The following is a 16,070-nucleotide window of genomic DNA, read 5'->3' on the forward strand; positions in this document are numbered from 1 at the left end:
TGCCAAAGCCTCTGTGTGTGTGTGTACCTCCCTCTCTCCAGCTCTTTGCATGCTGGCCATCTTCTGAGGCAATCATAGCTGGCAACCTCTCAGCCCTTGTAGCTCTAATACCAATAGCCAGGCCAGGTCTCCCTGCAGAGTCACGGCTGCGACGAGCATGTTGCAAAACTGAGAGCACAACACCAGAGGAATCTGCTATTTGCAGGATCAGACCACATGAAAGAGGTCGTGGAAGGGAAGAAGGTCTCAAAGCCAGGGCAAGTGAAGAGGGGCTTGGCCCTTTGGCCAGACTGAGCCAAAGAAGACAAGAGAAGTGGGGAATTTCACACACTGATGAGCTGAAATGACTGTAGGAAACAGGGATGGACCATGCATTCAAGCCAAGTGAAGCGCCAAGCAGTGGGAGGTGAGCAAAGCCCTGCCTGTTCTTCCTTAACAAGTCCAACATTTTGCATTGCTCACCATTTTGGTCTTACCTGTAGGCAAGAGCTGCTTCCTGCGGGGAGCTACATAGCACTGCCATCGCAACAGCCACCGAGCTCTCAGACTTCGCTGTCTCTAGCGGTGTTTTCACTGGCGTGATGGGCCGAGGAATTCTGCTCTTTGTGATTATGGGTCTTTCTTCTTTCCCCAGGAGGGCAGCCTTCTATTTCCCTGCCTTCCTTGGGATGGAGTCATCAGAGTCATGTGTGTCCTCCTCAGAACCAGTGGCCGACAGGGTTTCTGAAGCCCGTCGCCTCTCGTCGCTGGAGGATGCTGAGGAGGAGGCCCCTGAGGCCAGTCGAAGGAGGCGGTTTTGCCTCTTCTCCATCACTAGGCGAGCCAAGTCAGGTTGCTTTGCCCTCTTATAAAGCCTCTCTTTGGCCGAGAGTGAAGTTGATAGGTCTGAGCCGGTGTCCTCCTCAGAGAACAAAATGGGTATCCGACTTCTATACCTGGAGCCCAGAGGTCTCCTGGGGCCCTGCGGCGCTGTGTCAAGGAGGGTCTCTGCTCGCGTAAGGCGTTCTGCCACTCTTGCTGACTTCTCAAGGTCAGGCTCCCTCGTCGCCATCTTGCCAGGCTCTTCCAAATCCAACGAGAGTGCCACTTTGTCAGAGAGCTCCGGCTTGTCCTCGGGAGGCTTTGCTATCCCATTGGGAAGGGCCAGCTGCTCCCCCACCGTCTCTGAGGTGGTTTCAATCTGATTAGCCGAAAGCGCGCAGCTCTCCGTCTCTGCCCCTTCTAGCCCCGAATGTATGCTTCCATTCTCTACCAGCACCAGGTTGTCCTCCAGCTCTTCTTCGATAATGACCTCCTCAAACTGGCCCGGAGGGCAGTATTCCTCATGCCTCATCAGCTGGCCACTGGAAGACATGACATTTAAGTGGGTCTTTTCAGCAATATGAACAAACGTGCGCTCAACTTTGGTAAAGGGGGAGGAAGCTGTAGCCACTGCCACGGGAGGCTTTGGTTCAGATTTAAGGACTGAGGACAGGGTCCCTGGCTCGGATACATCCAGCTGGCTACCCATAGGCTGTGGCCGCTCGCTCTGAGGTGTCAGTGCAGCAAGAGTGCCCAGATCAACTTCTGGAGCCAAGTCTGTGGTCACCGGAGACTTTTTCAGATCACCTGGTGAAAACAGCACTAATGTTTTTGAACCCTCCTCCAGCTCCAGGTCCCCGTCAGCAGTGGATGCTCGACCCTTAGATCCCTTCTGGTCATCAGCCAGGAGCGTGGATGGCGCACACTCCTGGCTGCGCTCTGTGCTTTTTTGACTCAGGTCACTGCTGGAACCACTGTGCATGTCAATCTCATCTCCTTCCTCCTCCACCTCCTCCTCCTCATCTTCCTCCTCCTCCTCCTCCTCTTCTTCCTCATCTTCTTCCTCCTCCTCCTCCTCTTCTTTTCCATTTATTTCCAGATAGGGTTCCAGAGGTTTGCAAGGAGCAGTCAAGACAACATTTGAGAAATCAACTTTCTTTATCCGCTGGGATATCTTAGGCTTTTCCCAGTAGTCTAACACATCTTTTCTGAAGTCTTGGTAAGGCAAACTTAAAGGCACCGCCTTGGGCAGACCATTCATTTCAAATGACTTCAGCATATATGCCTGCAGGAAGACAGATGTGACAAAGAAAAGGGTTAGTATTCAGACAGAGCATTGACACAGAACACATCAGGATCAATAGCAGTGGGAAGCATCTAGTCCACCATGCTTCCAAAATACATGCCTGAGCAGTGATCACTCGATCGTTCGATTTGTACAAACCTTAGAAAGGAGAGATTCACAAACGTTTATCCATAAAGACAAAAAAATGTGCCAAAGGAGTTCCTTTGTTAGGAGTCTTTATCCTGGACCTCAAAGAGCTGTTTGCAACAACTCCTCAGGACTTTTTAATGTCTCTGAATCTTCTTCAGTATTTATATATTTGTTTCAGGATTTATGTATTTACATATTCACTCCTTCCTTACTGGTACCATTCATCAACTCTCTTTTATGCCCAGGCCACAGTGAACTCAAGGAGCCACTCTGGCCTAGATAAACCTCTTGATCACAGTACCATCCACCATTGTACCTGTGGCAATAACCCTTGTAGCACTCCTGTGTTCCCCTGCCGTGCTATTCACCCTCCTTTCTGCTCCCACCTCCCTCCAGCAACTCCTAATTCTGTCTTCTACAGGCCTCTGCTTTAACTAAACCAATCATCGAGTAAGTAATGAAAGCTAACAGGTAAAGTATCATTATCAGACTTTGGGGTGTCCCACCATTAAAAGCAATGGGAGGACAGGACAGTTGGTTCTCGAGCAGCAGCCTGTGGTGGAGGGACTGCCTATAAGGCACCAGGAGTAGGCTGTGAAATGATTGTAGATAATGCTACCAGAAAAGCAGCAGCTCACACACACATGCACATGCTTGACCAAACAAGCCAAACCGGGCAAAATAAACAGGAAATGCTCATCAAAGTTTGGCCTAATTAACAATTGATTGCGAATGAAAACCACAGTAGCACCACTCCACAAAATAGATTTAAAAAAAACCCCAAAACATTTAGGTCACCCTTCTATTATTAAAAGGTCTGGAAAACAAAAGCCTCTCCATAAACTCAATGAGTCAATAGTGCATCACATGTTACCCTTGAAAAGTCCTAATCATGAATACAAGGGCTCCACACATCTGTGTTTTCAAGCGGCATTTGACAACGTCAGAGGATACTTAGGCTACACGCCTAAACAAGCACCCTTTTGATTCTGTGCTCTACAGAGCTGCCAACAGCTAGCACATCCACCTGGCTATGGCAACAGATCTTTTTGTTTCTAGGGGGAGAAAAAAAAGCCCTCAATAGCTTTTCAGTCCAACGACACAACTTCAAATCATGCTGAAAGTCTGCATGTTCTTCTGTGTAGAGCAACTACAGAGTCCTATTAGTATGTCTGAAAAATGTAAGATCTTTATGCTCATGCATAACAGGGACATCTCAAATAGATTTGTGGGCAGCATCAAGCTGTTATGCATGGTGATAAGTTGTTATCTATTTATTATTTCTTTTTATATCTTATAAATTAAAATACAAGCTGGTTTTGGCAATGCCTCTGGAGTCCAAAGCTGCTTCTCTTCTTTCATTAAAGCTGAACCCTGGCCCTGTATTAGCCTGATTTGGGCTTTCACTGACACACTGTACCTTATGTATCAGGATGACAGATGTGGAACTTGGACTGGTAAGAAGGACTTACCACCCTTTGCAAAGGAAATTACCCATTTGGCTTCCTCCCTCAGGCATTTCTTGGAAATTAGTCCATTCCGCAGCCTAGGACTGGATTCTGCCTGTTGGCTGGATTTGATTTCCCCAAGAAATTCACCTGCAGTGCTATCCCTGGAGTCCTGATCCAACAGATCCAACAGTGGGACTGAGACCTGATAAAGAAACCCTGACCAACATCTTGCCTTGTGCTGAGCCTCCCGCTGGAAAGAGTACCCCATCCCCAACAACAGCTCACCTGCTGCTCTACTTCACCCCATTTTCTAGGTTCTGTGGTTGATGGTACAGTTGGAGGATCAGTGGTTTCTTTTTGCATGTGTAAACCTTCAAATCTCCTCTCAGTTCCTAGGAGCTTGTGTCATCTCATCTGCTTTTTGGTCAAGGAGAAGTAAATCCAGTCCTGCAGTGCATATCCTATATAGGCCAGAGGTGTGGTTTCCATGCCCTGCAGTCTGTCCCACCAGCAGCCCTGTCCCCAGCAACCCCTCTTTCCTCAACAGCTCTTGCCCTTGCAAGACATCAGAAGTTTTTCTGAGATGAGACTGCACTAAGCAGTAAGGTACGACACGGAGCTGGACAGCATGACATTGCTGTAATAAAAATAACAGTTCTTTCTTCTGCTCTAGTTCCCCTTTGCTGTCACTGAGCCATGCTGTAGATAATGGTTCTAACCTCCACCTCTGGCTGTACAAATTCCTTCTGGTATTTAGCAAATGGCCTGCCTTTCTGTCTGACATTTCATTTTCTCCATGTATTTTCTATTTCCCTGCACGGACACTGTGCCCTAAACACGACAGTGATTGCTTGGCTTCTTTGGGAGATTGCTTGGCTTCACCTGTTGCTTGCAGTACCCTAAAACTGCCAGAATGCATTCCTTAAAGCAGCCTGAGACTGTGGTTGTTTGGCTACTGTAAATGCACCATGGAGAAAATCCAAAGAGCATACATATGCCAAAAAATGTGGAGGACAGAAGTTACCTACAAACCCAACTAAAAGAAACTTCGTTGAAATATCTCTTGGGTCAAATATTATTTTAATGTATATTTTCTTACCTTCATTACTGTCATCACCTGAAGGTGTTAACAAGGAAGACTGTCCTAGGGCATCAAAGTCTGAGACTGTCTTCACTGTGGAGTTAATGTGATCAGCAGCTGGCTGCAAGCCCTGCTGAGCAAGGGTGTTCCCAGTTCGAACCTCTCACTAGAGAAGGTTGTGTCCTCTCTTGACAGTCATCATGTGTCTTTTGTACTACAGCACACTCATATGTCCTAGGACTATTCCCTGAAGGCTGGAGAAGAAGTTTTCTGCTCTGCTGTACCAAAGGGGAGGAACTGTGGGAAGATGCCAGAAGATCAGAGTGGAGAGGCTTAGCCTGTATCTTAAAATTGTAGAGTAACAAAGGTGTAAGGAATCTCTATAGGTCTCTGCTCCTACCACCTCTCAAAGTAGGACCAATTTAGAGCTGGTTGCTCCGGGCCCTATCTAGCTGAGTTTTTAGTATCTCCAAGGATGGAGATTCCACAACCTCTTTGGGACCCTGTCCTAGTATCTGAGGCTCTTCATGGTGAAAAAGTTTTTCTTTATATCTAATTCCTATATCTAATTTTCCTTTCATGCAGCTTGTCTCCATCACATCTCATCCTTTCACTGTATACCTCTGAGAAGAGTCTGGTATCATCGTTTCATCAGGTAGTTCAAGGAAGAAATAAGATCCCACCCCAATCCTTCTCTTTTTAAGGAGGAGGCTCACTCAGCCTCTCCTCATGTCATACGTTTCCAGTTCCTAATTACGTTGGTGGCCCTCTGCTAGGCTCACTCCACGATAAGCAGGAACTATGCCATGAGCATTTTTTCTTAAAGCTACCAAGACTGTGAGTGAACAGAGCCAAAATCTGAGTCAAAAGGACTTCCTTTACCTCCATTGAGCTCTGATCTCTGCCTGTGTTCCTCACTTTCTCAGAAGACTCATTGTCTGTCCTTGGATAGTAAACCATTTTTTCCAACCTGCTTGGGCTCAGATCTTCACTCCTGACACTCTTTTGACTTGTCAGTCAAGTGTTCAGGAATGCACATGGCAGTATATGTGTCCGAGCACGTGCTCCCCACAAAGGCTGCACCTTTCACCTCTTTAACACTCTGTCTGTCCATAAAACTGGACTGCATTTAAATTCAGTTTGGCTAGTAACTGCTTTGGGTAACGGTATGTATTTGGCAGGCAATAAATATCCCTGCTTTGCACAGAGGCCAGAGTTAGAATATAGAGAGGAAGGAGAGTTGGGAGAGAAAAACGATCTACCCACTCATGTTTGGCAGAGGCAGAAACCAGCCCCTTCAAGTCCATCTCTGCCCCTGTGCTCATGAACAGCTAAGTGCAGTCTAGGGGTTTGTATGTACTGTAAATGGGTGGGGTGTAAAGTTAGTGGGATCATTGGCACTGGGACATCCTCAGAGGAGACTTACATCACCCAATATGGGCAGCAGTAGTTCCTATATCCCAGTGATGCTGCAAATACTGCAAAAATCAACAAAGATGCAGTCTCCACTTTGCTACAGTAAGTTTACAGCCATGCATTAGAAGTTCCCAGGTCCCCTCGTAACCAGGAACGTAGCCAGATGTGTTCTTCTCAGACAGCAGCACAGAGCAGACTCACGCTGGTGAGTTCAGGAGCAGTATGGGCATCCAGCTCGTTAATGTGCTCATACATGTCTTGCCCCATGCCAAGTCACACACTGCCCAGGTCCCTACGGCAATGGAGAGTGACAACAGTACCTGCTCTGCCGGTATGGCTTTCTGGTGGTCTCCTGACTCATGAGGGCACAGAGAAGAAACCCTATAGATTGCCCATGCCTGTGCCCCTGCAGCAGAGCAGTCTGTGGCACAGCACAGAGCGGGCCCAGTGTCCTCCAGAAAAGTCCAATCTCCTAAGCAGCTCTGCACCAACGTGGGGAAAAGGGAAGAGCTTCCCGTATGAGCCAAATCAATTTTCCCTTAGACTGTAGAATTTGGGATTTTTTTTTTTCTTTCTCCCAACTCTTGGTTTTAAACATTTAAAATGCAATAATTCAAAACAAAACAAATCAAAACAAACCCCGAAAACAAACAAGTCACCAGGTACAGGAAAATAAAAAATCACAATATTTGCCTAACATAAACCCAGGAAATGCTGCATCTCTTCTATCTACTGTTCTGTTTCAGACCATGCTCTGAACCATGTCTCTGACTGTGGTTATCACTATGGCATCAGTGTGTCCTTCTGCAGCATCTGACAGACGTACACATCTGCCACATACCAACAGCCTTACAGAGACAAACCAAAACATGCTCTGAGGCATTCATCGTGGAGCAGATGGACTTTGGACCCTGCTGGAGGCACACTCAGAACAATCCTGACCCTCTATACGATTCCCAGGAGAGAGAAGGAAGTCATGCTGTACCACCCTGTAAGTTGGGAACCACAGCCTCATCCTAGTTCTTCCTGCCAGACCATCACCTGCCTGCACAAACTGCTCTCTGCCTTTGAGGAGTTGGGGTCTTGTGCTTCTCCTGCAAGGGGGAAAGTTTCCACCACCCTTTCCACAGGCACCAGAGCCTTTGCATGCACCCACTGCCTGCAGTCTCCCTCTCCAGCCACTTTCTGAAAAACACTGAATTAGCAACTGTGCACTTCACACCAAAGCAGACAGGGTCTGTCGCCGTGTTTCCTTCTCCAACCTGATCCCAGACAGACCAACAGCACTTGGGGTTGAACCACATGCTGCTCTACAGCAGAGACTGCTTTCACATAGGAGTCACGATGAAAGGCAAGCATGGTGGGATCCACTGAGCAGCCCAGGCAGGAGTACATTATTGCAGGAGAGCCTCAATTTTATATTCATCTCCCTGGGGTTTTGGGGGATAGAGAGGCTAGAAGTTTACCAGAAGTTCTTAAATACCTTGTCAAATGTCTGATGGCAGACAGCCATCCACCCATCCACACCACACCACCAACCAGGGGAAGACGCCCAAGGTAAGAAAGTAAGAGAAATGTGATAAACTGTTTTTGCTGTGTTCGTAGGTGTTGAATTGTTCAAGCTGAAGTTTAGTCAGTAACCGTCAAGGCGGAGCTCTAAAAACTTACATAAGTTGGGGCTAGTTGTCACCTGCTGCTGTGATACGACAGGGTTCAAGTCAGTGAAACTGGTACTAGCCTAAATTTACGCAAATTGAACTCACAGTGTGGCCTTCCCAAAGTACACGAAACATCTCCAACAGTCACGGAACTTTGTGTCTACTCCCAGACCTGTCTTAACTGCAAATTTTCAGTGATCACATTAGTAAATGATAATTAAAGTCTTCCTGTTCTACCAGAGCTCCTTCATCTCCCTGGATGAAGCAGGGGGACACCATCCCAGAGCTGGAAAGCAAAGGGAGTAGAAAAACAAAACAAGAAAGCAAACAAAAAACCCAGCCATAAGCAAGGTGCTGCCTTTGATTCTTTAATAAGGTTTTGGTAGTATACAAGCTTTTTTTTTTTTTCTTTTCTTTTTTTTTTTTTCCCTCAGATTGTCTGGATTAACATACATGGATTTAAAAAAGGCACAAAATCCATTGCACAGCTTCTGTTTTGTTTGTTTTTGATGACATTGCCTGTTCATTGTGGTTTCAAGTGTAGGATTTTACAGTACTCTGCAGCATTTACAGCATGGTCTACATACAGGTAATCAATGCATGCTTTTATACAGGAGACAGAATGCAAATTCTCTCTCGGTATTTCTATATACACAATAATACAGTGTTTTTCTTCTGAAAAAAGCTTTAAATTGGTCTTGCATGCTCGGTGTGCCAGAAGAATTAGTGCAAGCATATATTACAGTGTTATTGCAGTACAAAAAAGGGTTGACCTTAGGCTCTAAAGGGATTAGATACAGGAAGAATAAAAAGACTCAAGGAAAACAAGCTTTGGATCCCTTTAGTCAACTACACCCTTCCAAATGGATCCCAACTCAGTATTACCTTTAAAGCTACAGCAGGCTGCTTCCCCTCCACCTCCCTGCTGCCCTCCCCCTGAGACAAACTTCCACAGCTTCTTCAAACCTTCTGTCCCTAGCAATCGATGAGGACTTCTGGCAACTTGAGGAAGCCCTTCTGCTGTGCATCCTCGTGCCAGAGACCTGCTTGAAGGGGACCTTCCAGAGATCCACTGCTTCAAGCAAACACAAGTCCCAGCAGATGAAGTTTCTCAAGCAAACCAGGAAGCACAATAGGTTACCTACAGCTTTTGTCTCCTCTCAGTTGAAATGACTACAGAAGCCCACATTCACCTCCTACTTGAATAGCAGTTGCTTAAATATGGTTTGGACCCTCCTCTGCTTAGCAGTAACAGAAGTCTAACAGGTGACACAAGGTAATGCAAAGGAAGGATATGCTGGTCCCTGAGATTCTTCATGGGAGCTGGAAAGTCCGAGAAGCAGAAATCAAGTTCCCAACATGATGTTAATTGTCCCATTGGGAATGGGAAGAGGCCTTAGTCCTGAGAGATGCAGATGGCACACAGACAGCAAGAGCCGTAGTCCAGTCTTCCCTGTAACAGCTTTGATTTGGATACTATCAGGACCTTAGCATATCCTGGAAGTGACATTATCCTCTGCCAACATAGACTAAGCTTGTTTGAGACTGGGAGATCTGGCAGGATTGACAGCAGTGAGTGGAAAAAAAACCTAGAATCTGTGTTTATGAAGCAGCTCTTTCTTCAAACCAGCATCAGATGAGGTAAAAGTAGCAGGGGTCTTAGAGCTGCCACGCTTGCTTGCAGGATCTCTGCGTTCCAAGAATCAGCACCATAAATGTCAGAGAGATGTTCTTCTTTCCAGCATCTTACCATCAAATGCTCCACAGCCTTCCTCTTATTTTTTATTTTTTTTTTACCAAGGTGAAAAGGACAGTCCAGTCCTATGCTGGATAAGTGCTCTGCTCCTCCCTATTTGTGCTTTCATATGTTGTTAGGTTTGTGCCAGTTTTCCTAGCATCTTGGACGGAAGCATCAGCTCTGTAAAGGTGTTATGCCTGCCACTTAGCTTCCCACCTCTGCACCCACCAGTGTCTCCAGCAAGTGTCAATGCAGAGCTCCCTGTCTGAGCAGATACGGGGGGGCCACCTCATTTTTATTACTTAGAAGAGACTCAGGAAATGGCGAGCTGAGTGGAAGGAAATTATAATCCAAAAATCGTTCTAGTCTCTAATTGTAAAGGCAACTTAATAGCAGCAAGAAAGAAGAAGAAGGAGATTCTGAAAGTTAAACATCTTGCTTAGTCATAAAGATAACCAGAAGTCAGCAGTGCTGAATAAGAACCTGATCTGGCTTTTTTTTCCAGGAAGGACCAAGCTGAAGGGGCAAAAGTCCCACAGAAATCTTCCTTATCGGACTTGTTCAGAGGAAATTTGTCATTACTGTGTTTCATGTTGCCAGATCAATTAACTGCACTCATAATTAAACTGAGAAACTTGTTGGAGTTGTTGGAGGAAGCCCTGGTAATTCTTATGAGGCAAGTGCACTAGATGAGGTAACAGACTTGAAACACTTTGCATATGAAAAAATAAAACCTCCAAACATAAAGCTATTTTCTTTTCAAACACTAGAAGACATGCAAGTGAATGTAAAATGGGGATTGCTTCCAATCCCCAGGTTACATGGTTAGCAGCTTGTTTAAAATTTACATTCATTGTAACATCATTTTTTCAATGGCAAGTGTAATACAAAGGAGTTGCAATACATCAAATAACACTTAGAAACATTTCCCAGAAATTAATCTTTACGCTGTCCCGTGGAACTGCAAATGCAGCTCTGTGTGTTAGAATGACCCAAACACAAAACACATGGTATAAAAATGCAACAAAAGGAAGGTGGTACCGCAATGACCAGCCTTTACACATTTTATTTAATGTTTTCACATTACCCAAAAGAGGTGTTTGCAGACTAAGAAATTAGGTCCCAAGTGGCAGCACCGTTCCTATCACCAGCATACTCTGCCACCAGTGGATGGCGAATGGAGGGGTATGTATGCTACAAGACACTGAATTAAGAAAACTGGGCTGGGACAGGTTGCCAAAATCAGATCTGCAAGGTGCAAAGGAGGCCAGGTGTGCCAGCTGAACCAGGTGCCATGAGGATAATTTCTGTAACCGATTGAGATGTGTTCTTTACAACAGCCTTTTGAGCACTTGGATGTGAGCAAAGTGGTCCACTACTGGCACAGAAATGCTTCCGTAAGGCATGACCACGTGTGGCCATTCACACTCCACGTGTGGGTCATGAACACATATAACCATACATACAATCAGAAATGGAAGCTCCAGCAAAAAGCATTCCAACATCACCCTGGGGACCAGTGTGAAATCGGGAAGCACATCTGGCTTACTTTGGTCAGCCTCTCCAGAAGCTGTCATCTCCTCCAGTCACTCTGGAGAGTGCTGACAACTACAGGGGAGGCAGGTCAAGAAGAAGAGCACCTCCTGTTCTCCATCTGAGAAATATTTGGGGCAATTCATTCACTATAAACACTAACAGGAGTTTAGGGATTTGCAGATCATCCATTATTTTCAAGGCTTCAGACCTTGCCTGGTAGGAAATGCAGTTTTATTTTCTTCAGCTAGCCTCTTGAAGCCCGTCTGTTACTGCCAAACAGAGCTAGGCAAATTTACAACAGCTATCTCCGAATAGTTCTTTCCCATTTGCCACCAAAGGAAAAACAGAAAAGGAAAAATAAAAATCAAAGCTTCTCTTTTCCATAGATTGGGATAAAAGAGCCTTTTCTTATTCAACGTGAAAGTCACAAAATGCTCTCAGCTCCAGGTAAAGTTCTGAGTGTGGCATGAATAAACCTCCACTGACAATCATTAATAAAATGTGTAATTCATCTAACCCAGCAGTTTACAATAAAAATAAATTAGGTAATTGACACAGTATGATGTGGCTGTAATACAAATGTGACTGGATACACCAAGACTTCACATAGCCTAAGGAAGACATGTTAGACCCACTGGACAAATACAGTGGATATCTGTCACCAAACCCTCCAGATGAGCAGTAGAAAATCTCCTTATTACTTTCAAGAATAATCTTATGCCACTGTCAAGCACTTAAAAGTTCCATATATACACTTCATGGAAGAATAATTGATGGAGGCATGAGAAGGAAGGGCATTAGAAAACAGGAAAAGGACTGAACACATCTTTCCATGCTTTCTGATCTTCAGTCTCACAGTGCATCCTATTGTTGAGCTATTTTACAACACAGGATTAAACTAGCAATGGTTATATTTTCTCGCCTTTATTTATTTACATAGGATCACAGCACCAGATTCAAATAGTGCATTTTTATATGAGAGAGCAAGTGAAGTTCCTGCTAATTTGCAGTCAAAGAAATGCCTCAACGATATTTGTTATATTTGGTATATAGGTCCCACCCACTATCCTGACAATTTCCAGATCATGAAATAATATTCTGCCTGCTGAAATTCTCTCTGTGCAATCAAACTCTCATGTCTGGGTTCATCCTGACATGTTCTGAAAAGGCTTTATTTGCTGCTGATTTCCTCCATGTCAAACAGCAGGGAAGTGACCTGCAGGAAAAATAAAGCACTTGGGCATCTTTTAGGTTCAGAGGCCATAGGAAGGTACGAGTACTGTGACTACTAGGTATTTTTTCTGAACAACCTCTGGAAAGGCTAAATTGAGGTGTTTGCCCTGGTTTCCCATCTGACTGCAGAAGGCTTCTACTACAAAACAAATTATCAAGTCTCTCAGAAGAGGTTGTACACTCTGGGGCAGTGTAGCCTGTGATAGAGGTGATACCAAAGCCTGGTGATGTTACTGAAACAAAAGACAAATGAGGTAGTTAAACACTCCAAAGTGAACCCTTTGGAAGAAATGTTTGAAGCACGTTGCAGAGAAATGTCCCAAATGACATTTGTGTCTCATCTTGGAGTGCTCATAGCCTAGAGGAGTTAGAAAAGAAGGTGGATGTTAATTGGCTTTACAGTCACCTTTGGAAAGGAAACAGCAGCCCAGCTACTGGAGTCACTCAACCTCTCTGCCTCATGAGGAGGGGAGTGAAGCTGCTCAGGACCTTTGCTTATTATCACTGCTCAGTTTGAAACAATAGGCCTCTTTTCAGAAATCCCAGATGCAAAAAATAGATCAAAATTAGATTTTTTTCCCACCTCAAAAAGGAAAAAAGATTGTTGACTGGTTCTTAAAGGCACACTGCCCTCTCATGTAACACCCAGGTTTGACTGCTGCAGAAGCAGCTGGGAAGAGCTAGCTGCTAAATGGGATGGCAGAAGAAACACAGTGCTTGTTTAAAACAACAAGACACTTTGATGGCCTAACGCCAGTGGCACAGGCTAGATAAGGGAAGAACTGTCATCACATGTGCCAAAGTGAAGAACACCAATCCTCAAAGAAAAAATCCTCCACTTTGTGATACCTCCAGATAAGACAGGCAATGAGAGGAAACACCAGTGAGTTAAAGTTTAGAACTAAGTGCCCTGTCCTGACTGTTTGAAATACCCTATTTATTTCTATTTTTATTTGGATCTCCCACATGCCAACTCCTAAGCTGGAGAATGGGGACAGTCACTTTTGTCAGCTCAGAAAATATGCAGTTGGAAGAGCTTGTACTGTTTGCAACTGGAGTTGAGACGTTTGCTCACTCACAGAGACCAGGCATCAGTTTAAATGGAATTTAGAGACAAGATCACAACAATAGAAGTGGTGTTTAACCAGCTGTTGATGTGGTTTGCAATCACAGATGGTAGCTGTGTCTTAGGGGAACGAGCATTGCCAGATCTCTAAATTTAGCTGCTCATGTACACAAAAATTTTAGGGAGTTTGCTAAGTCCTGAGGAGTCCAGGATTTTAAACTCGTAAAACTGTCCTGAAAATGGAGCTCATCTTCTATTATCTTTGAAATCAAACTGCCTTTAAACAACATGATCACTATTCCTCACACAGACTCCATGTAGAGCTGAGACTGCTCCAAGTGCCAAAATGTGTCATTTTTCACTGTTTCCTCCAGGGAAATCAGAGGAATGGAAAGCAAGAGTCTGATCAAAGTGCTACAGGGATGGTATGGTACAACATGAGATATGCAATGTGTAGGAAACCGGTGCAGGAGGCAACCAAGTATTCTTGTGAACAGCAAGGGCAGGAGGTAGTGCAGGTACCCAGGGATGCAATAAGGATGTGAGACATGAGACACCATGAATGGCAACAGAGGTAAACCATGGGGGCAGGTGAATGTGTGGAGTGGGACAAGCACTGGCAACTGGGGTGGGGTAAAAAGATTTTTGTCATATGGGGAAGAGACGGGATAGGCAAAGGGAAACAAAGAGGCAACTAGGTCTAAGAGACCTTCTGAAGCAGTGAGGTGCAGATGAGGGGGTTCTGCCTCCTCATGACATCCTATATGAAGCCTACCAAAAGGTCAGGGCTACAGCAGACTGCTGGTTTTCTTGCATCCAGATTCAGATTTAAACATAAGCTAATTGAGTGGTAGCTGAGCAGCAGCATCTCTGCTTACAGAGCAATGGACAAGATCCCAGAGGAGAATGTCAGCCAGTCCTGGAGTCAGCTGTCTTATCTCAGCAAGTGGAGGTCAACTGCCCAAGTACAGCTTCTCCATCCTGGGCTGGGGAGGTGGCAACTACGAACATCCATCACAGCTCAGGTGGTGCCTGCTGCCTCCCAGCACTAGAAGAGAGAAGGTGTTCTCAAACTCTCACCCTCAGCTGAGTACCTAGGAACTGAAAGGCAGCTAGAGCAGCTTCCTATACACTCCTCAAAAGTCATTTGGACACAGGATTTGAGAGATGGGCTGATCTGCCTCTGTCCTTGGGGACCCTTAAAGAATCATCACATTGGAGTCAAAATCTGTCATATGGAAAGGAAAGCATCAGCCCAGACTGGAAGTCTCTAGGAATCACAAAGACAACTCAGCCCAACAAATACAACTTTTGAACCAGTTTGTCCCTTTCAGAGCAAGTCTTGCAGCAGCCTTTACTACCACAACGTCCAGATTCACACCCACAACAAAGAGAAGTGGAAGAGCAAGAGATACTTTTTCATCATGAAGAGGTAGCACAGGGATGGGACTGTATCACCCATATGGCTGTCTTACAGGGCATTTCTATCTTACATTCTGTCATCACTGTAACAAAGAGACTAAACGGTGGAAGAGGTGATGCAACATAACTCTTCCACTTACCTGCCCCTCAACACTGGTAAAGAAGTATGAGAAAGGTGGACATAGGTTCATATCAGGGACTTTGTCAACATGGGTATATCAACAAGATACACCTAATGCAGACACACTGGCATCTGCAAAGTTGCACCTTTGTCAGTATAGGTTCAGCCAACCCCCTCCCACCAAAACCTTCTTCACTGGAAGTGAATGTGTGCTGGCATAGCTACATTTACCCAATTCATGCTAGCTTAACCCAAGCATTTACAGTAATGTTTTCACAGAAATCACATCTCATTAGCTCCTTCCTGGGGGAAGGAGGCTGGGGAGAGAGCAATAAATTGGAAACATCTCCCACTCTGCATAGAAAGTCAGTGAAAGGAGCCAAGAGACCAAGATAGAAAAAGATGGCTTTTGTATGTATATACAATTGATGTGCATTTACCCACTGAAGTAGAGCACGAGATCCTAGCAACAGCTACCTGTCCTTCTGATGCTAATTACCTCTGTACCGTAAAGGAGTGGCAAATGCTCATTTCAATCCTCATTTTGGATTCTGAGGAGAACAAGAGCTATGTACAAAGGGAAATAAAACCAAGAATGTCTCTTTGAGGATACAAACGTTGTTCTTGGACCTTTATGAACACAATTTGTCTACGAGTCTGACGCTGAAAGGGAATTTTATGTCACTAGTATTGATTTACACTGACTTAACCCAGCTAAAGAATTTAAGGAACCTTATCAAACTTAAAAGGAAAAATAATTAGGGCAACTAACTTTTCAGCCCATAGCCCCATGATCGCTTTTCCTGTTGGCAGCGCTCCATCAGTTGTTTTTTTTCCCGCTGACCCTGGTTTGCCAGTGCTGTCAGTTGTGCAAATGGACAGAGAACCAAAGCAGGAAATGAAACAAAGCTGAAAACAACTTTCCTTCTCCCCATGCAGCCACGTGGACACTGGCACAGGGAAAAGGCCTGAAAGGCCTGGATGGGATGGGGTGGGGGTAGGAGGATACCTCTTAGAGAACCAACACTTCTGTTCCCCTAACTTGACCATGAAAGCGCAGCCTTCAGTGGGAAATGGCTGCTGGCCACTTCCTTTGAGTTTTCTAGTTGTTT

The 16,070-nt window shown here is 45.0% G+C and overlaps 1 protein-coding gene across 1 annotated transcript in view; it reads right to left on the reverse strand.

Moving 5' to 3' along the window:
* Positions 1–16,070, reverse strand: part of TTBK1 (tau tubulin kinase 1) — a 38,087-nt gene that overhangs the window by 1,072 nt on the left and 20,945 nt on the right. Inside the window, exon 6 of the mRNA XM_029085173.1 lies at positions 477–2,071. Within this exon, the coding sequence (XP_028941006.1) occupies positions 647–2,071 (1,425 nt within the window). The 3' untranslated portion in view covers positions 477–646. The remainder of the gene's footprint in view (positions 1–476; positions 2,072–16,070) is intronic.

This window comes from Antrostomus carolinensis, unplaced genomic scaffold (genome assembly GCF_000700745.2).
Source record: "Antrostomus carolinensis isolate BGI_N321 unplaced genomic scaffold, ASM70074v2 scaffold9145, whole genome shotgun sequence".
Lineage (NCBI taxonomy): Eukaryota > Metazoa > Chordata > Aves > Caprimulgiformes > Caprimulgidae > Antrostomus > Antrostomus carolinensis.